The 21,595-nt window shown below is 36.5% G+C and overlaps 1 protein-coding gene across 1 annotated transcript in view; it reads left to right on the forward strand.

Moving 5' to 3' along the window:
- DYNC2H1 (dynein cytoplasmic 2 heavy chain 1) overlaps positions 1 to 21,595 on the forward strand; it is a 386,039-nt gene that overhangs the window by 322,496 nt on the left and 41,948 nt on the right. The window contains exon 85 of the mRNA XM_033204903.1: positions 16,919 to 17,008. Coding sequence (XP_033060794.1) covers positions 16,919 to 17,008 — 90 coding nt within the window. The remainder of the gene's footprint in view (positions 1 to 16,918; positions 17,009 to 21,595) is intronic.

Raw genomic sequence — 21,595 nt, forward strand, 5'->3', positions numbered from 1 at the left:
ACAACATGGTTTTAGAAAACCCCATTGTCTCAGCCCAAAAACTCCTTAAGCTAATAAGCAACTTAAGCAAAATCTCAGGATATAAAATCTGTGTGCAAAAATCAGAAGCATTCCTATACATCAATAATAGAAAAGCAAAGAGCCAAATCATGAGTGAACTCCCATTCACAACTGCTACAAAGGGAATAAAATACCTAAGAATACAACTTACATGGGATGTGAAGGACCACTTCAAGAAGAACTATAGACCACTGCTCAAGAAAATAAGACAGGACATAAACAAATGGGAAAAAAAAATCCATGCGTATATACCACCATAGAACCAATATCATGAAAATGGCTGTACTGCCCAAAGTAATTTATAGATTCAGTGCTATTCCCATCAAGCTACCATTGACTTTCTTCAGAGAATTAGAAAAAAACTTTGACTAACCTGACAAAAACAAGCAATGGGGAAAGGAATCCCTATTTAATAAATGATGCTGGGAAAACTGGCTAGCCATATGTAGAAAACTGAAACTGGATCCCTTCCTTACACTTTATACAAAAAATTAATTCAAGATGGATTGAAGAGTTAAATGTTAGACCTAAAACCATAAACCCTAGAAGAAAACCTAGGCAATACCATTCAGGACATAGGCATGGGCAAGGACTTCATGATAAAACACCAAAAACAATGGCAATAAAAGCCAAAATTGACAAATAGAATCTAATTAAACTAAAGAGCTTCTGCACAGCAAAAGAAACTATCATCAGAGTGAATAGGCAACCTACAGAATAGGAGAAAATTTTTTCAATCTGCCCATCTGACAAAGGGCTAATATCCAGAATCTACAAAGAACTTAAACAAATTTACAAGAAAAAAAAAAAAACCATCAAAAAGTGGGCAAAGGTTATGAACAGACACTTCTCAAAAGAAGACATTTATGCAGCCAACACACACGTGAAAAAATGCTCATCATCACTGGCCATCAGAGAAATGCAAATCAAAACCACAATGAGATACCATCTCATGCCAGTTAGAATGGCAGTCATTAAAAAGTCAGGAAAAAACAGATGCTGGAAAGGATGTGGAGAAATAGGAACACTTTTACACTGTTGGTGGGAGTGTAAATTCGTGCAACCATTGTGGAAGACAGTGTGGCCATTCCTCAAGGACCTAGAACTGGAATTACCATTTGACCTAGCAATCCCATTACTGGGTATATATCTAAGAGATTATAAATCATGGTACTATAAAGACACATGCACATGTATGTTTATTATGGCACCATTCATAATAGCAAAGACTTGGAACCGTCCCAGATGTCTATCAGTGACAGACTGGATTAAGAAAATGTGGTACATATACACAATGAAATACTATGCAGCCATAAAAAAGGATGAGTTCCAAAGGGACATGGATGTCTCTGCAGGGACATGGATGAAGCTGGAAACTATAATTCTCAGCAAACTATCACAAGGACAGAAAACTAAACACCACATGTTCTCACTCTCAGGTGAGAATTGAACATTGAGATCACATAGACACAGGGCAGGTAACATCACACATTGGGGCTTGGGGGGCTGGGGGAGGGATAGCATTAGGAGAAATACCTAATGTAGATGATGGGTTGATGGGTGCATCTCAAGGGCTTGATAAAACATTGCAAGGAAACACACTGAGAATTTCTGATTCAGTAGTCTGGAGGGTAGGTGGGGGGTGGTACAAGAATTCATATCTCTGCCAAGTTCTCACGTGATGCTAATGATACTGGTCTGGAGACCACACTTTGAGAACCACTCCTATAAAGAGGGCCATGGTAGAGAAAGGAGTAAAGTGAAAGGAATAACCAGGCTAGCAAAGAAGATCTTAACTGTATATATCTCAAAATTATATAATAAAGAATTAGAGAACCAAGAGCAAACAAACCCCAAAGCTAGCAGAAGACAAGAAATAACCAAGATCAGAGCTAAACTTAAGGAGATGGAGACATGAAAAGCCTTTCAAAAAAATCAAAGAATCCAAGAGCTATTTTTTAAAAATAATAAAATAGACCACTAGCTAGAATCATAAAGAAGAAAAGAGAGAAGGATCTAATAAACACAGTCAGAAATGATAAGGGAGATACTACCATTGATGCCACAGAAAACACAAACGACTATCACAGAATACTATAAATACCTCTATACACATAAACCAGAACATCTAGAAGAAATGGATAAATTCCTGGACACATACACCCTCCCAAGACTGAAGCAGGAAGAAATTGAATCCCTGAATAGACCAATAATGAGTTCTGAAATTGAGGCTGTAATAAATAGCCTACCACTAAAAGAGGCCCAAGACCAGATGGGTTCACAGCTGAATTCTACCAGAGGTACAAAGAAGAGCTGGTACCATTTCTACTGCAACTATTCCAAAAAATTGAAAAGGAAAGACTGTTCCCTAACTTATTCTATAAAGCCAGCGTCATCCTGACACCAAACCTTGGCAGAGACACGACAAAAAAAGAAAATTTTAGGCCAATATCTTTGATGAACATCCATGTAAAAATTCTCAGTAAAATACTGGCAAACCAAATCCCACAGCACATCAAAAAGCTTATCCACCGCAATCAAGTTGGCTTCATCCCTGGGATGCAAGGTTTGTTCAACATATGCAAATCAATAAATGTGTTTCATTGCATAAACAGAATGAAAGACAAAAAACACATCTCAATAGATGCAAAAAAAAGGCCTTCTGTAAAATTCAACATCCTTTTATGTTAAAAACTCTTAATAAACTAGATACTGAAGGAACGTATCTCAAAATAGCCATATATGACAAACCCATAGCGATATAATAATGAATGGGCAGAAGCTGGAAGCATTCCACTTGAAAACTGGCACAAGAATGCCCTCTCTCACCACTCCTATTCAACATAGTATTGAAAGTTCTGGCCAGGGCAATTGGGCAAGAGAAAGAGATAAATGGTACTCAAATAGGAAGAGAGGAAATCAAATTATTTTTGTTTGCAGATGACATGATCCTATATCTAGAAAACTCCATAATCTCAACCCAACAGCTAGGAATACCTCTGCAGGATTTTTTCATAAGTATTGGCAATTTGAGTCTATTTTTTTTCTTTTTGCAAAAATGCAAAAGGTCGACCCTTTTATGAAAACAGGAGAAAAAATGGAAGGTCTTACACTTTGTGATTTCAAACATTATGAAGATATTGTTATCAAAATACTGTGGCATTGGCATAAAGACAGATACAAAGATCAATGGAATGGAAGAGAGATCAATGGAATGAAGATCAGTGGAATGGAATCCACTAATCAATGGATTGGAATGGATTAATGGAATGGAAGGAATCAGTGAAGATCAGTGAAATGGAATAAGAATCCAGATAGACCCAGAAATATATAATCAATTGATTTTTACCAATAGGCTAAGGTAATTAAATAAGAAAAGGAAAATCTCTTTAACAAATGGTGCTAGAGTAACTGAATAGCCAAAAGCCAAAAAGAAAAAAAAAACCCTGTAACTGTGTCTCCAAAGATATACAAAAATTATCCCGAAAGTAATCATAAACATTAATAAAACTTAACAAAAAATATATAGGAGAAAATTTTAGCGACTTTGTGTTTGGCAGTGATTTCTTAAATAGGACACTAAAAACGAACTATAAAAAGAAAAAAGATACATTGGACGTTATCAAAATTTTAACCTTCTCTTTAGAAGACACTTATGAAAAGGAAAAGTGAGTCACAGAATAGGAGAAAATAATTTCAAGACATATACCTAACAAAGGAACCTACATCTAGAATAGATTTTGTTTAAAAACTCAATAATGAAAAGGCAAACATCTCAATTATAAAAATGCAAAAAAAAATTCTATAGATATTAGGACTTGTGGATGGGAAAGAAGCACATAAAAATGTAGGTGTCATTAGGAATATCAGAACTGCAGTAAGAATACCAATATATAAAGATCAGTTGTATTTCTATATAATAGCAATGAATCCTAGTATATGGTACTCACAGTATCCAAAATGAAATTAAGATCTTAATTCCACTTATAATAGCATTAAAAAAAATGAAATGGATGGGAATAAATTTAACAAAAGGAGATCAAGACTTGTGCACTGAGAGTTACACAACATCATTGAAAGGAATTAAATGGAATTTAATGGAAATTTAATTTAATGGAAAACCATCCTTTGTTCATGGGGAAATAGAGAGTGACTGCATGGATCCAGAGTATTTTGGGAGATTGATAAAAATATTCTGGAATTAGTGGTTATGCTTGTACACCCTTGTGAATATATTAAAACCCACTAAATCATACACTATAGAGAGGTGGGTTTGATGGTATATTAATTATATATCAGTAAAAACAATTTCTTAAAATCACAATGAGACAGCCCTGCACACTAGCTTGATTGGTTTATATCTTAAATTAAAAAGCCAAATGGTACCAAGTATTGTTAATGGATCTGGAACAGCTTGAATTTTCAGATACTGCTGATAGTTTAGCTTTTTCTTATAAGGTTAAACATATACTTAACATGTTAGCTTAACATATTAGTGATATTAACATATCACTCGTGAATATTTACCCAAGAGAAATGAAAGCATATGCCATACAAATACTTATTTGTGAATGTTCAAAGCAACTTAATTTTTAAGTGTCAAAAACTAGAAACAACTCAACATTCAAGAGGTGAAATGATATGTTTTTGTTATATCCATAAAATTGGAATGCTACTCAGAAATACAAACAATGAGTATTTGATTTATGCAACTGCGTGGATACACCCAGTGTTCTGCCGGCAAATGTTTTAAAACTGGCTCTTAAAAAAAAAAAAAAAAGAAGGAGGAAGCCTTGATCTATAGCATTTCTCATTTCCATGGTACAAATGCTGCTACCATGGCTGATTTCAAGTTACCAATATAAGGTCAATGAATGTGGAGTGAGGAAGAGATGCCTAGTAGCAAACTATTTTATAGTATTTCTTCTATCTATGTCTTCTATACAGTATTTCTTCTATCTTATATCCAATAGACATAATCTTGAACACAGTTTTTGTTTGTTTTTGTAGAGAGAGGGTCTCACTCTGTCACCTAGGCTGGAGTGCAGTGGAACAATCCTAGCTCCTGCAACCTCCAACTCCTGAGCTCAATAGATCCTCCCACCTCAGCCTCCTGAGTAGCTAGGAGTACAGGCGCATGCCCTCACACCAGGCTAATTTTTTAAATTTTCTGTAGCGATAGTTTCTCACTATGTTGACCAGGCTGTTTTTGAACTCCTGTGGTCAAGTGATCCTCTTGCCTCAGCCTCTCAAAGTGCTGGGATTACAGGTGTACTCCACCTGGCCCAGCTTAAATAAACATCATTCTTTATTCAGGTTGCTATAACAAATTTTAATAGACTGGGTGGCTTAAACATGTATTTCTTACAGTTCTGAAGGCTGAGAAATCTAAGATCGGTGCCAGCATGGTTGGGTTCTGATGACGGCAGCCAACTTTTCCTTGTATCCTCATATGGTGGAAAGAGTGCAGGCTAGCTCTCTAACTTCTTCCTGTAAGAGCATTAATCCCATTTATGAGGGTGAAGCCTCATAACCTTCACCCTCATAACCTAATTCCCTCCAAAGGCCCCACCTCCCAAGTACCATTAGTGACTAGCTTTCAACAAGATGTCTGAAGGAACATAACATAATAAAAATTGTAAAATAATTACAAAGAGATGAGATTTGAGAATATTTGTTAACTTTTAAAATAACATTTAATTGTAAATTCATATAACTTTTAAAATAATGGCTATTTAACAATGAACTTACATCATTTGTAAAATTTTAAGACTTGGCTCTCACCAGCCTTTGTGAGCTGGTTCAATCACATTACTGGATAAAACTCAAAATAATTATACATAGCAAAAAAAAGGAAGGTTAAAAGTTTAATATTTATAATACTATATATATATATAAATTTAATTATATACATAATTCTAGAAAATTCAATCTAGTATGTTGTTGGGAACAGGCCCCCAAATCTGGTCATAAACTGGCCATAAACAAAATCTCTGCAGTACTGTGACATGTTCGTGATGGCCATGACGCCCACACTGAAGGTTGTGGGTTTACCTGAATGAGGGCAAGGAACACCTGGCCCACCCAGGGCGGAAAACCACTTAAGGCGCTCTTAAACCACAAACAATAGCATGAGTATTGTGCCTTAAGGACATGTTCCTGCTGCAGATAACTAGCCAGAGCCCAGCCCTTTGTTTCCCTTAAGGAATACTTTTAGTTAATCTATAATCTGTAGAAACAATGTTTATCACTGGCTTGCTGTCAATAAATATGTGGGTAAAATTCTGTTTGAGGCTCTCAGCTCTGAAGGCTGTCAGCCCCCTGATTTCCCACTCCACACTCTATGTTTCTGTGCATGTGTCTTTAATTCCTCTAGCACTGCTGGATTAGGGTCTCCACCATGCAGCTGGTCTCTGCAGTATGTATTAACATACCAGCAATTGTCTGTTAATTAGTTGGTGGAGGGAGGACTGATGAATTACAAATGGAAACAAAGAAACTTTTGAGAGTGAAAATATTGTCAATAATTTTTAGTTATATTTTGATTTTACTCTATACAAGTTTAAATACTATTTAGACCCTAAAATTCCATTTAATCTAGAATTTACTGAACTTTTATTATTAGCTTGGAAGACTATATGCAAGATTTTTCAACATCCATGCATGTAAACACACAAAATCTGTGGCTAAACTGATGATTGTTATCTAGTTTGTGCTTCAATTAATAGCTGGCTAATTTCGTATCAAAGATATAACAAACTAATGGGCTTGAACCCAAGTTTGTTTCACCTCAAGCATTTGATTGATTGGTTGCATTAATGCACAGAAATTAGTGCGACAGGCTCAGTAATTATTTTATGTTCTAATTTATATTAATAGCCACTCATACTAAATGAAATGAACAATTACTATTGAAATATCTGGCTGGGCGCGGTGGCTCAAGCCTGTAATCCCAGCACTTTGGGAGGCCGAGACGGGCGGATCACGAGGTCAGGAGATCGAGACCATCCTGGTTAACACAGTGAAACCCCGTCTCTACTAAAAAAATACAAAAAATTAGCCGGGTGAGATGGCGGGCGCCTGTGGTCCCAGCTACTCGGGAGGCTGAGGCGAGAGAATGGCGTGAACCCGGGAGGCGGAGCTTGCAGTGAGCTGAGATCCGGCCACTGCACTCCTGCCTGGGCGACAGAGTGAGACTCCGTCTCAACAAAAAAAAAAAAAAAAAAAAAAAAGAAATATTTTTGTGCCATTTGACATTAGTAATCATTTTAAAATAAATTCTATATAAAAATTCATAAATGTGTTGATTTCGGTTCTTGTTATGGCTCATTTAACATGGTTAGTGTGCTAAATTGTGGAAATCAAAACTCAATACTATTAGCTTTACAATGTTTATAGATCAAATTTTAGTGTAAACCCACAGAGCCCATTTAACTCTACTCTTGATGTATGTTTGGTTAAAATCTTTGAGAAAATATTAATAGAAATTATAACCCCAACATGCCTGCATATGTACAGACTTTTAACTATGGCAACATAACATTGGCCTAAATGAGTGTATCACAGAAAACAATGTGGAAATAATCTACAATTTTTTAAACTCTCAAGGAATATAAAAGCATGAAGACATCTTATTAAATATTATTTTGATAAATTTCATGGAAGTAAATATACATTCAGTGTAGTTTTACTAGATGAAAGAAATGTTACAGATTATAATTTTACTTGCTGAACATACTTAATGATGAAATTACCTTCATCTCTCCCAGAGCTAAGCTTCACTATAAGTATTCTTAATATATACCATGGTGTAGATAGTACAATCTGTTCATATTTTAAAAGACAAATACTGTCTTTGACAAATTGTCACAACAAAATACTATAGACTAGGTGGCTTAAATAATAGACATTTCTCACAGTTCTGAAACCTGGGAAGTCCAAGATCAAGGGGCTGCCAGATCTGGTGTCTGATGAAAGTTTACAGATGGCCATCTTCTCCCTGTATCTTCACACTGTGGAGGGAAGAAAGAGAAAGCAAGCCCTCTCTCATCTTTTTACAAGGGCACTAATCCCACCATGAGGGGCTGCTCCATTCTCATGAGCTTATTCTCGAAGACCTTGCCTCCTATTATCATCACACTGGGACTTAAGATTTCAACATATGCATCTTGTGGGGACACATTCAGTCCATAGCAATATTAACTAAATAGATTTTTTTAAAGTGTACAGTTTTGAATAGAATTTATCATTCTCCACTGTACTAGAGTTCCTCCAAGAAACAGAACCAGATTATAATATGAATATATATAAATAAAAAGCATACATAAATATATATATAAAATTTAGTCTCAAATACTAATCTCTTCTGTAAACACCCTCACAGACATACCCAGAAATAACCTTTAATCGGAGGACCCTGTTAGAGTAAAACAGCCTGCTACCTGAATGGAACTCTGGGACAACAGGCATCATTAGTCAAATGGATATATGGTCTCTCTATAACATGAGCTATATACTTTTTTTTCAGAATATCTGAAAAAGAGGAGGAAGGGGGGTAATCCCAGCACTTTGGGAGGCCGAGACGGGCGGATCACGAGGTCAGGAGATCGAGACCATCCTGGCTAACACGGTGAAACCCCGTCTCTACTAAAAAATACAAAAAACTAGCCGGGCGAGGTGGCAGGCGCCTGTAGTCCCAGCTACTTGGGAGGCTGAGGCAGGAGAATGGCGTAAACCCGGGAGGCGGAGCTTGCAGTGAGCTGAGATCCGGCCACTGTACTCCAGCCTGGGCGACAGAGCGAGACTCTGTCTCAAAAAAAGAAAAAGCTTACAGTTGGATGATGTAATAAGTAACATTTAGCAAATATTTATTGCCCATCTACCATGGGTTCTCTATATTATACCAGGCTCTGGAGATAGATAGGAAAAATGAATAGTATATAGTCTCAATTTATATTGAGTTCTCAGTGAACTCAATATAAATAACAAAAACTGACATACAGTGATGGCTAGCAAAAATTCACAAAAGGAAATTAGTAGTCTTTCTTAACCTTTTCCCAATGAAGTTTTTATTTTACTGTGGCAAAATATATATGACACAAAATTTACTATGTTAACCATTTTTAAGTACAGTTCAGTAAAGTACATTGACATTGCTGTACAGCTCATTGCCAGAACTCTTCATCTTGAAAACCTGAAACTCTGTCCCATTAAACAACAGCTCCCATTCACCCGTTCCCCAGCCCCTGGCAACCACCATCTACTTTCTGTCTCTATGAATCTTGGTACTTTAGGTATCTCATTTAAGTGGAATCATAACAGTATTTGTCTTTGTGTGTCTGGCTTATCTCATTATGTAAAATGTCTTCAAGGAACATTCATGCTGTAGTATATATCAAAATTTTTTTCTTTTTTAAGGTGAATAATATTCCATTGTATGTGTATGCCACATTCTGTTTATCCATTCATCCATCGATTAATGTGGGTTGCTTCCACCTTCCTTTTTATAACAGTGTAAACTCTTAAGATAACAAATATTTTATTTTTTTAATTGAAAAAACCTGGCTGGGCGCAGTGGCTCAGGCCTGTAATCCTAGCACTTTGGGAGGCCAAGGCGTGCGGATCGCTTGAGCCTAGGAGTTCAAGACCAGCCTGGGCAATATGGCAAAACTCCGCCTCTACAAAAAATACAAAAATTAGCCAGGTATGGTGGTGGGTGCCTGTAGTTCCACCTAGTCAGGAGGCTGAGGTAGAAGGATCACCTGAGCCTGGGAAGTCTAAGCTGCAGTGAGCCATGATCATGCCACTGTACTCCAGCCTGGGTGACAGAGTGAGACCCTGTCTCAAAAAAAAAAAAAAAAAAAAAAACAAGCTGACGTTTTTCATAGAAAGCAAGTAATAGAAGGTCTTCTTTGAGAAGGGAAAATATAAAATAGGTTCAAAAAATGATTCATGTTTTAAAAGAGAATCATTCAATTAAATCTTTTAGATCTGAAAGTCCTTAGTTTGCTCACGTGCCATTTTATAATCCTTTTTCTGTACTGATAAAAAAAAAAAATTTGAATGCTACAGGAATACTGTGATGTGCCCATGGAGCTGAACAAAGGTCTTGTTAAGATTAAACTGGAATCTGCTGTAACTTTTATCACAAATTACTCATTGTCTGTGTTGTACTTCCTCTTAAGTAGAGATGGTAAGGGCTCTCTTGTTAAATTGTTTCGCTCTGAAACTTGTCTTTATTCTTCTGAAATACAAATTTCTAATTATGTATGTTTGTGAAATAGGTTTTAGTTATTTCAATTAATTGAGTAGAGTTGTAAATTATGGCAAGTGTAGGAGTTAGTGATAATCTTAAATTCTATCTATTATTAATCGTTGCATATGAAATGGAAATTGCAGTGACCTCTTTACATTTCTTTTTTTTAAATTGTAAACTGAATCTGTTTTCACACATCATAAAAACCTTGTGCAACTGCTGGTGTTTGAAATAAATTACAATTACAGTGCTGTCTCCCTATTTCAGGCACTGCAATAAGCTAGAATCAAATGAAAGTTCTTCTGACATTTTCAAAACCTAAAATCCAATGTTGGTTTAACTTCAACAGTCTGCAGATAATGGATTACTGGTACTGCACTCCTATCTGAGAAACAAGCTATTATTTTTACCAGTGGGATAGTGATATTTGTTAGTAGTACAAATAATTCCATCATTAAATAGAGAAGGGAGGAAAATTCCTACAAGTGGCCATTTTTTAAGGTTCATACAATAAACATATTAAGATTGTAGGGTGGAAATTAAAACATCCAAGATTGTACTAGAGTGGTTTTTTTTGTGTGCAAGTCACTTAACCTTTCTCTACATAAGTTTCCAGATACTTGAAATGGTAATAATTATAGCCACTTCAGAGGGTTGTCATAAAAGTCTTAATGTAGATAAAATATGTATAACAGTGCTTGTAAGTGCTATAAAAGTGTTTGCTATTGTTATTCTTCTTATTCTCATTTTCACATGATTCTTCATTGATTCACGTTTAGAGTATTACCGTACATTCTTAACTCACCTCCGTGATTGCAGTTTCATCTTCCTAATGTTCTTCTTCCCATCTCTACTAGGGTAATCTTTAAAAATTCCAAATTTGTTGTGTCACTTCCTCACTTAAAGGTTAATTTAGTTTTACCATTGCTTTCCAGATAAAATTTAAATTCCTTAGTATAAACAACCACAAATTTTATGATGTCATCCTTAATTCATCAGCCCATTTCTCTCATCTTATTAATGCTTCTTCCTTTCCCTGCTGTGTTTACCTATTATAGATACTCAGGAAAAGACCGACTATTCGTTTACCTTTTGAGACTCATATCAAGCATGATCTCCACCAGAAAGCCTTTCCTGACTCTTGCCATCCCATGCAGTTTGAATATGATATACTCTACCTTCATGTTCACAATCACAGTGCTTACTGCTATTAGGGAGCTCAATTTATTGTCCATAGCCATCTCTTTCATTGTCGATTTCCCTCTCTATCATAAGCTTTTGTAGACAAGAATTGTGTTGACTTAATATCCTCAGCAGTTAACAAATGATTGGCAGATAGCAGCTATTTACTCATACTTGCTGCATAATCACTTAATTGATATTTGAGAGAGAGAGAGTTAACAAATGAACACCCTGGTTACAAATGGTTCTGCTTTTGTGACATCTTTCATGAAATGCATGGGATGGTGAAAAGAGGTTACATTTTGGGTTAGACCTAGATTCAACTTCTCTATCACTTAGTTTTTAAAAAAAAAAAAAAAAAAAAAAAAAAACCTTTAAGATTAGTTAAATAAACTTACTCTAAGCCTTAGTGTCTCCATCATTATAAATTTAATTCCCAATACATAATTATCTTATACTGAATCTCGAATGGTTTAATATGTATAAATCATTATAGAAATACTAAATCTATTGAAGACAGTATTGGTGCTGATATGGACTCTAGAGCCAAGTTACCTGGGGGTTTACATCCTGGATCTGCCATTTGCCAGCTCTGTGACTTTTGAACATGCTATTCTCTTTGTGTCTACATTTTCTCTCTCTGTAAAATGGAAATCATAATATTAAGTTGGTGCAAAAGTAATTGTGGTTTTGGATCATGAATTTTAAGTTTTTATATTAATAACTAGGCCCAAAGACATATTTATTAATCAAAATAGGAACCATTACAATCAGCACATTTTGCCAATAAGAAATACATTGCTTTATTCCTGTAACATAAAAATCTATCCTTTGGGATTCGAGAAACTCTTGGAAAGCATTTTCTGCATCCAGCTGGTTGCAGAAGTGTTTTCCTTGCAAAATGTTGTTGAGATGCTTAAAGAAATGGTAGTCAGCTAGCGAGAGGTCAGGTGAATATGACGAAGGAGGCACAACTTTGTAGCCCAATTCATTCAACTTTTGAAGTACTGATTGTGCAACTTGTGGTTGGGCACTGTCATGGAGAAGAATTGGGCCCTTTCTGTTGACCAATGCTGGCTGCAGATATTGCAGTTTTTGGTGCATCTCAGCTATTTGCTGAGCATACTTCTCAGATGTAATAGTTAAGCCAGGATTCAGAATGCTGTAGTGGATCAGACCAGCAGCAGAGCACTAAACAGCGACCGTGACCTTTTTTTGGTGGAAGTTGGCTGTGGGAGGTGCTTTGAAGTTTCTTCTTGATCCAGCAACTGAGCTGATCATTGCTGGTTGTTATATAAAATTCACTTTTGATTGTACATCACAATCCGATTGAGAAATGGTTCATTGTTGTTACATAGAATAAGAGAAGACAAGACTTCAAAACAATTTTTGGTTAGCTCATGACGCATCCTCTTATCAAGCTTTTATCACCTCTCCAATTTGATTCAAATGCTGAATGACTATAGAATGGTTGATGTTGAGTTCTTCTGCAGCTTCTCCTATAGTTGTAAGAGGATCAGCTTGGATGATTGCTCACAGTGGGTCGTTGTCAACTTCCGATAGCTGGCCACTATATCCTCATCTTCAAGGATCTCCTTTGCAAACCTTCTTAAACCACCACTGCACTGTACATTCGTTAGTAGTTCCTGGGCCAAATGTGTTGTTCATGTTGCCAGTTGTCTCCACTGATTTACGACCCATTTTGAACTCAAATAAGAAAATCACTCGAATTTGCTTTTTGCCTAACATCATTTCTATGGTCTAAAATAAACATAAACAGCAAGCAATAAGTCATTAGCAAAAAAAAATAAAGTGAGAAATGCTCGTTAAAATGATGTATAACATAAGTATATTTAAGAATGCATTTCAATATCAAACAGCAAATTCTAACAATGTAAAAACTGCAGTTACTTTTGCACTTACCTAATTGTACACTTCTGACGATTATTTTGAGGAATATATGAGGTGGTTTCTATCAAGAACTCACCATAGTTACTAACACATAGTAAGCACCCAATAAATATTAGCTTAAAAAAAATTTCCTGCAACTCTTTTTACCTTTGTGCAAATCTAACACAACTCTCAAGGCATAACTTAATAGCTGCCTCTTTTTTAAAGACTCCCTTGATTGAATCTTTTTTCCCTGTAAACTCCAATAACATGATACATAATTTATTCATAAAGCACCACAAGGAACTTCAGCTTTGTATCTCCTTCATTGGTTTTTAATTTTCTTTAAATGCTATATTTCACTCATCTCATGTATCACTATCATTATCATTTCTATTATATCACCTATTATGTCTTAATTCTCTACATATTTAACATTATTAAATTTTTTATATAGGTAAATATTATCTATCTCACTATAAAATGTAAGCTCCATAATAGCAAGGACCTTATGTTAATAGTATCTGCACATTATAGATAGTAAGTAATTGCTGAATGGATGAATAATGACTTAAATATTTATTGAATTAATGTATTACACTTGGCAATAAAATTGGTAACTCTCTTAACCATCTATAGATGAATAATAAATTATCCTAAGGCTTAGTGGCATAAAACAATAGAAATGTATAATATCACAGTTTTTGTGGGTCTAGAATCCAAGTGTGGTTTGGCTGAGTATTCTGGCTCAGGGTTTCTCACAAGGCTCAGCTTCCAAGGTTACTCATGGGCCGGCTCTTGTGAGTGAGAGGAGTGTCAAATAATTTAGGAGTCATGTTTAAAAACTGCCACAGTCTGCCCTCTTGGCACAAATTATTTACATTTCCCCACATGCAAAATACAACTGTCTCCTCCCAAACTCCTCCACATGTTTCGTTTCATTACAGGATCAGGCTAAGGCTAAAGGGAAAAAATTGTCATTTAAATCAGGTGAAAGTATGAATGAGGCTTTTTGGGTTTGATTCCTCAAAAATAGCTGCATAAATATTGTTCCCATCTAAAGACCAGTGAACTACAGTGACAAGTTACCTATTCCCTTTAAAACCAATATAAAATGGTAGGACAGGCTTAGGGTAACTGCAAAGACATATTCAAAAAGGGTGGAGGAAGATTGGGAGGCTAACATGTCCTTAGCAATTCTGAAATCCAAGCAAGTTCATGTTTCCAGTTCCTTTATTAGAATTTTGTATTGTTTCCTAGGAATGATTAATTGCTCTTGGCTTTACCCTTCGAGCTCTTGATTCTAACCTCTGACTTATCCATACATTTTAGTAAAGATATAGCTCATGTTTGCAGCTGAGTGGTTTTCTCAGTCTGCTCCCTGCCCATAGAAGCCCTGGAGCCAAGTTCTCTTTGATTTGCACCCTCTCCTAACCCTGTAATCCTAAACTGATAGTTTACACCAGAACAGTTTCTCTAAAACTGGGAGTTTGCTATGAATCTCATTGAGATTCACTCCATTAGACAAAAACCACAACCACAAATTTTTTCAAGATAAGCCTTTCTTTCTATCTTAGGCTTCTTTTGCATCAGCTGTGGGACAACACCCTTAAGATTTATTGAAGCCCTGTTGTTTAACAGAGAGTTGTCTGAGATTTTTCCTTCCTTTTTTTTTTTAAGTCCTCAAAGCTCCATAGACTTCCTCTAGTAGTCTCCTAGAAGTCCTCTAAGTTTTCACTTACATTCTCCTAAAGATCCCTCCAGCTTCAGCCCACCACCTAGTCTCAAGTCCAATGCCATATGATTCAGGATTTTGTTAAGGCAGCACCCCGCCTCTGATGTATCAAAATTGTTATCGGTTGTCTTGCTGCAGAACAAATCTCACCAAAACTTACTGGCTTAAAATAATATTTTTGGCCGGGCGCGGTGGCTCAAGCCTGTAATCCCAGCACTTTGGGAGGCCGAGACGGGCGGATCACGAGGTCAGGAGATCGAGACCATCCTGGTTAACATGGTGAAACCCCGTCTCTACTAAAAAAATACAAAAAAACAAGCCGGGCGCAGTGACGGGCGCCTGTAGTCCCAGCAACTCGGGAGGCTGAGGCAGGAGAATGGCTTAAACCCAGGAGGCGGAGCTTGCAGTGAGCTGAGATCCGGCCACAGCACTCCAGCCTGGGCGGCAGAGCGAGACTCCGTCTCAAAAAAAAAAAAATAATAATAATAATAATATTTTTAAAAAATCATTTATTTTTAGCTTAAAAGTCTGGAATTTACTAGGGCTTGGTGGAGAAAGCTTGTCTCCTTCACACAGCTCACTCACATGGTTGGCAAGTTGGTGCCAGCTGAGAGCTGGGGGTCTCTGTTTATCTCCACATGGGCCTCTCCAAAGACAGTTTGGGCTCTGCAGCATGGTGACTGGCTTCTAAGATTAAAAGTCTCAAAAGGCACGAAATATAAGCAACCAATTTTTTATAGCCTAGACTTGGAAACTGGCATAGTAGCACTTCCTTTGTATTGGAAGACAGGAGCACAGACCTCAAGTCTCAAGAGGCAAAGTGCCAAAGGATTTGCAGTTGTGCTTCAAAATCACTACACCTGTTTTAGATCAAAGCGCAGTTCTGGCACTTATCTATCACATTCCTAAGAAGGCTTGCTTTATTCCTGTAAAGTAAAGGGATTCAGTGTTTTCTAAGGTCCTTTTCTACTCTAAATTTGGTCATCTTACAATTCCCATTTTCTATACATTATTGATATATTCTAGCCCATAGTTTCTTAACTATGTAATCAGACAATGTTGGGGGTATAAAATTGATGTTCCCTCCTTATTTCCACACTTCAGAAAAATAATATGTTGAGAAGTTTGTGTGATATTTATAAAATATTTAGAAAATCCAGAAAATCTTCACCAAAAAGGTATATTATAATCAACATGAACTTATAAGAATACTTGTTCAGTGAAGAGTCTGCGTTAACAGAGAATGCCTGTATTGGAAGGTCAAATATTAGAAAGATAACTTTTGTAAGGCAGCTATTCTTAGAGGGGTTTTATTTTATTTGTTTTTAATTTAATGTACTCCTTTTTATTTTTTTCTGTTTGTTTCATATGTCTCAATGTGGTTTGGGAATAAAGTTTCCGTTATACTGCTCTATTTATAGTTTTAAAAAATACTGTAGGGACCAAAGCTGATTGTTTTATAATCTTCACCACTTATAAAGTGAATTTGTCAAATTTGTGTTTCATTATGCAGTAAATATTGTTTAAGAAAACATGGTTGACTATTTTTTATATGCCAGTTTAAGTTCATCTATTTATCCTTTCAGGAACTTGTACTTTTCTTCCTTTTAGAGAAACATTAATTCATGTTGTCTCTACTATTCAATTTAATGAGATCATAGAAGAACAGATATATCTTAATGAATTTCATATGTATATGTGAATTATGCCAAAATTTTTCTCCATCACACTACTGTTAGTCTTTTATATGTAGTATCATATACACAAACTCAATTTTGACCCTTTTTAAATTGCAGTGTCCTCTCGCATGGCAGAACAAGTGGGAAGGCCCAGAAGATCCCTTACAATACCTTAGAGGTCTTGTTGCCCGTGCCCTTGCAATACAGGTAAGCCTAAATTATTTACTAAGTGGGTTGTCTGACTGTGTGACTATTGTATTATAGAGATAACCATTGTGCTAATCACTAGTGAGAATTACATTATGATTTTGCACATAAAACACCATATATTCATTATTCTGCCATTTGTTATTTTTGTATAGCACTATTTTTTTTTTTTTTTTTTGATACAGAGTCTCGCTCTGTCGCCCGGGCTGGAGTGCAGTGGCCGGATCTCAGCTCACTGCAAGCTCCGCTTCCCGGGTTTACGCCATTCTCCTGCCTCAGCTTCCCCAGTAGCTGGGACTACAGGCGCCCGCCACCTCGCCCGGCTAGTTTTTTGTATTCTTTTTTAGTAGAGACGGGGTTTCACCGTGTTCGCCAGGATGATCTCGAACTCCTGACCTCGTGATCCGCACGTCTCGGCCTCCCAAAGTGCTGGGATTACAGGCTTGAGCCACCGCGCCCGGCCTTTTTTGTTTTGTTTTGTTTTGTTTTGTTTACAAAAAACGTGTTTTCTGCTTTACTGTTGCTTTTCATCATTTTGGAGAGTTTAGAGAACAATTTACAATTTTAGTAGAGATGGATCTCATAGACGGTAACTGAAACTGAATCATCACTGTGACTAGTTTGCCTTAGGGAGCTCTCTATGGGGAGCTGCTTTAACAAAGTTTTTTTCAAATTGATAAATTTTTTTCAGAATAAACCAGTCAGGTAACTTCAGGAAAACAGAAGAATAGTATAGACAGAGAAAGAGTGTATTTTTTAAGGAATAGTAAATGATACAGATTAGTTGATGCAAACAAGGTACCTTTGTGGATTTTCCACTGTCTTCCTCTGCTTGTTGCACCAGCTTCACAAAAGAGCCTTTCGTTTTAACCACATTAACTTCTACCATCACATGAATAACTTGATCTGTGTCCTTCTCAATGCAGCACTCTTCATCCATGCTTTTAAAAAAAAATAATAATCCACAAACCTGTTCACATCTTTAACCTTGTTATCACTCATCTCTGCTCCACCTTTGAACCCCTAAGCATACATGTTATTCTTTGACAACAGCCACATTTCATTCTCAAGTTTGTATTCTCTAGACTTTCCAGTCTCTTCCTGCTCAGTATTCTCTCATTCTGTCACTTTCTTTCCTGATTCTGGCCGATTCATCCTGAAATTTGTGGCATATAACTGTATTCTCTTTCTAGCACCTTCAGTACCCTAACTCACTTTTCTTTATGCTTCATCCTTTCCAAAAACCATTTAACTTGGATTAGTATCTGTCCATATGCAGGCTGCTGAGCTCTGCTACCAGCACTTCAGATACAGTGTACACTTCAGGTACAGTTCAGATACAGTGGATGGGCCCTGAGCACTGCTCCTGTATTCCACAGTGATGTTTCAAATCTTCACTCTTTCTTGAAGACTCCATTCTGTCACTGACTCCCCTTTTCCTTAGCAGAACACCTTATGTTTTACTTCACAGAGAAAATTCAAGCTGTGAGATATGACCACTTGAAAATTCCTGCCCTTCTCTCTCATCTACAAATTTGTCTGAAGCCACCTTCATCATCTTTGTTCTAACATAAAAGTTGACCTTATGAAATTGAAGGCTCATCCCTAGACCTGTGTATTGATTCTGTCTGTTCTTGGCTCTTTAGAGGCCTCCTCCAGGGCCTTCCCTTGTTCCTCTGTCTTTTCATCTTTTCATCTCTTCTTACGCTATTTGCCAGCCTACAATTGGGACTCCTTTGAAGGTACCAGGACCGATCTGAGCAATAGTTCGGCTTCTATTATAACCAGTTCTCCAGTTTGTAGGATTGTTGAAGGAAGAAAAAGTACTAGCTCTGGAAATGAGGGTAAAATTAGCAGGCAGAGAAGAATCTGTCAGGGACTCTGATTTAGTCATCTTGCTATCTATCTGCTGTGCATATGCCTGGACATAATCTATCACTAAATGCTGGAAGGAAGGAAGAAAGAGAGAAAGTCTATTAGTGATCTTTGAAAAGTATAGAAATGCTCTAAAGTTTGTTGTATAATTGCATGGCTATGATAATTTACCACTTCATATACTTTTCAGTACTGTTTCCTTTAAATTATTTTTAAAAGGACAGGGACTTTTAACTTGCTATGAATGGTAGCCTATATTACACTATGTAAGTACACTTAATAATTATGCTGTGTGTTTATAATGATAAATATATTGGTGGTACTATAATATTCTTTAGAACAATTTTACAGGAATTATTGCAATTTCTTGCATGGTTATTCATATATTAATAACTGGTCATCAAAACTAATGAAAAACTAATCATCAAAACTGAACACTTTTCTACTGTGTAATTTTAAAAGCTTTATGAGGCATTTAGCATTAATTGTAGTGATAAAATATCCTCCTAACCCTCAAGATAATGTTCAGGACTGACCATAGCTTACCTTTCATCCTTCCAACCAGGGAATATGCACTATTTCTTCCACAACCACTTGGGAATACTTTTTATGTTGTTTTATTTTCCTGGCTTAATATTTTTTAAATTTTAAATATAGATAGATGTCCATCTTCCTGAGGTAACCTTTAATATTTGGGATTTGCTTTTCTTCTATTCAAGGGCTTGATAGATCCCTTGTTTTCATCTGTGCCTTCTGTTTCACAGGTTCATATCCAGAGCAGCTTGTGATACTTGGAGAACAATTTAACTACCTAGTTGGAAAACAAAGGATGGGAAACTGGGTGGGATGGGAAACTGGGTGGGCAGGGAAAATTAGAAGCACTATTTGCAAGGAACTGTGAAAATGGCACCTTTTGGTTTCTTAAGAAAGCATAATGATCAGACTTAATCCAAACAGGTATACAGCAGGTTGAGCCCAGATCCAGCTATAGTTTAAGATTTTAGGGTCTTGCATTTTGAGGCGTAGTTTATGGGAAAAGAGAACAAACTATTGAGGGTGTCATATATCGTGCCAGTTTATTACAGGAGTTTTATGCAAATAAGGTAAGACTGATTTGGGTCAAAGGCAGCAGTGATTCATTCATTCAGTCAGTCAAAAATATAATAAGCAGCTACTTTATTCTAGGCCCTGTGTGAAGTACTGGGGATATAATGATTAGTAAGGAGATACAATAACTGCCTCACAGATCTTATATTCATTCATCATTTTATCAATAAAAGTTCTATAAATGTAAGCTGGGCACAGTGGCACGTGCCTGTAGTTCCAGTGACTCAGGAGGCTGAGGCACGAGGATCACTTGAGCCCAAGAGTTCAAGTCCAGCCTGGGCAACAATGAGAACTCGCCTCTTAAAAAAGATAATTCCACAAATGTGATTAATACTTTCCTGGTGCCAAACACTGTGTGAGGTTGCTGAATATGGAGTGGTAAACAAAATAGACATACATCTTGTTCTCCAGGAATTATCCTTACAACTTATCAGAAAGATAGAACTGAATAAACAACAGTAAGAGAAGAGTGATAAAGGAAGTACAGTATTATGGAAGCAAATAGCACTACTTAACCTAGAAGGGGTCAGAGAAGTGACGCTTAAGCTGAGAATTTAGTAGGAATAAACCAAATGAGGATGAGAGGAAAGAATTTATCAGACAGAAGGCAGACCAGAGTCTGATATCAAGAGTAAGTATTGTGTTATACCAAAGTTATTGAAATTTTGTAAAAAAAAATTAATAAAAAGTAAGCATTGTGGTTTCAAGTAACTAAAAGCAGAGCATAGATTGCAGGGAGGGGTGTTCAGGCTGGAGAGCAAGAGGGGCCAAATCATGATAATGTATTAAGGAATTATATTTTATCTTAAGGACAAAAGGTAACCATTGCAGGATTTTAAGGAGGAAAGTCAGATTATGTTTTAAAGGGATTATTTTAGCTGCAGTATGGAGAGAATGCTAGTCTACTTTGTGGCAAAAGGTTTAAGACTCTCCTCTGAATATGCTTAATTTAGAGAGAGCTATAGATCCCCTAGGTATCCAAGGAACCTGAGCCACAGAGTCTTGCAGGCAGCCTGTCATTCACTCTCTGGTTTCTATAAGATCCTTTAGAGCAAAGATCTTTTTAAAAAAAAAATTCCACTGTATTTCCAATACCTATATACTGTCTGCTAAATGAATGAATGAACAAAGGATTTAACAAATGAATGGACTAGACAGATTATTCTCTTTGGGAAATTTAGAATTATTTCCCTGGCTTCAAATTTTTCTGCCTTTTCTTCAGAAATGACATCCTTCAAAGATTTTCTTGTGTTCTTGATTTCCATTCCGTGTTTTCCCTTTGACTTGTAGCGTATCCCTTATAGCAGGATATTTTGATTCTTCTGTGATGATCATTCTAAATTCTAGCATGTTCTCTACCCTGTTTGTGAATCTTACATTGTCAGCCTTTGTTTTGGTTCCTTTGTCCTAGTTTTCTGAACTACTCATAGTTGGATCCCTTGACTGTGCACCTGCAATTTTTATTCCAGCCCTGCTCATGTGTTGATTTCTATATCCAAGCCAGGATATAGAGAGAGATCTTTATCACCATGACCTAGTTATACTTGGTTATGCTTAATAGACCCAATATTCCGGAAATGTTTAGTGGACTCCTAAATATCTCCC

This window comes from Trachypithecus francoisi, unplaced genomic scaffold, assembly GCF_009764315.1.
Source record: "Trachypithecus francoisi isolate TF-2019V2 unplaced genomic scaffold, Tfra_2.0 Lachesis_group8, whole genome shotgun sequence".
Lineage (NCBI taxonomy): Eukaryota > Metazoa > Chordata > Mammalia > Primates > Cercopithecidae > Trachypithecus > Trachypithecus francoisi.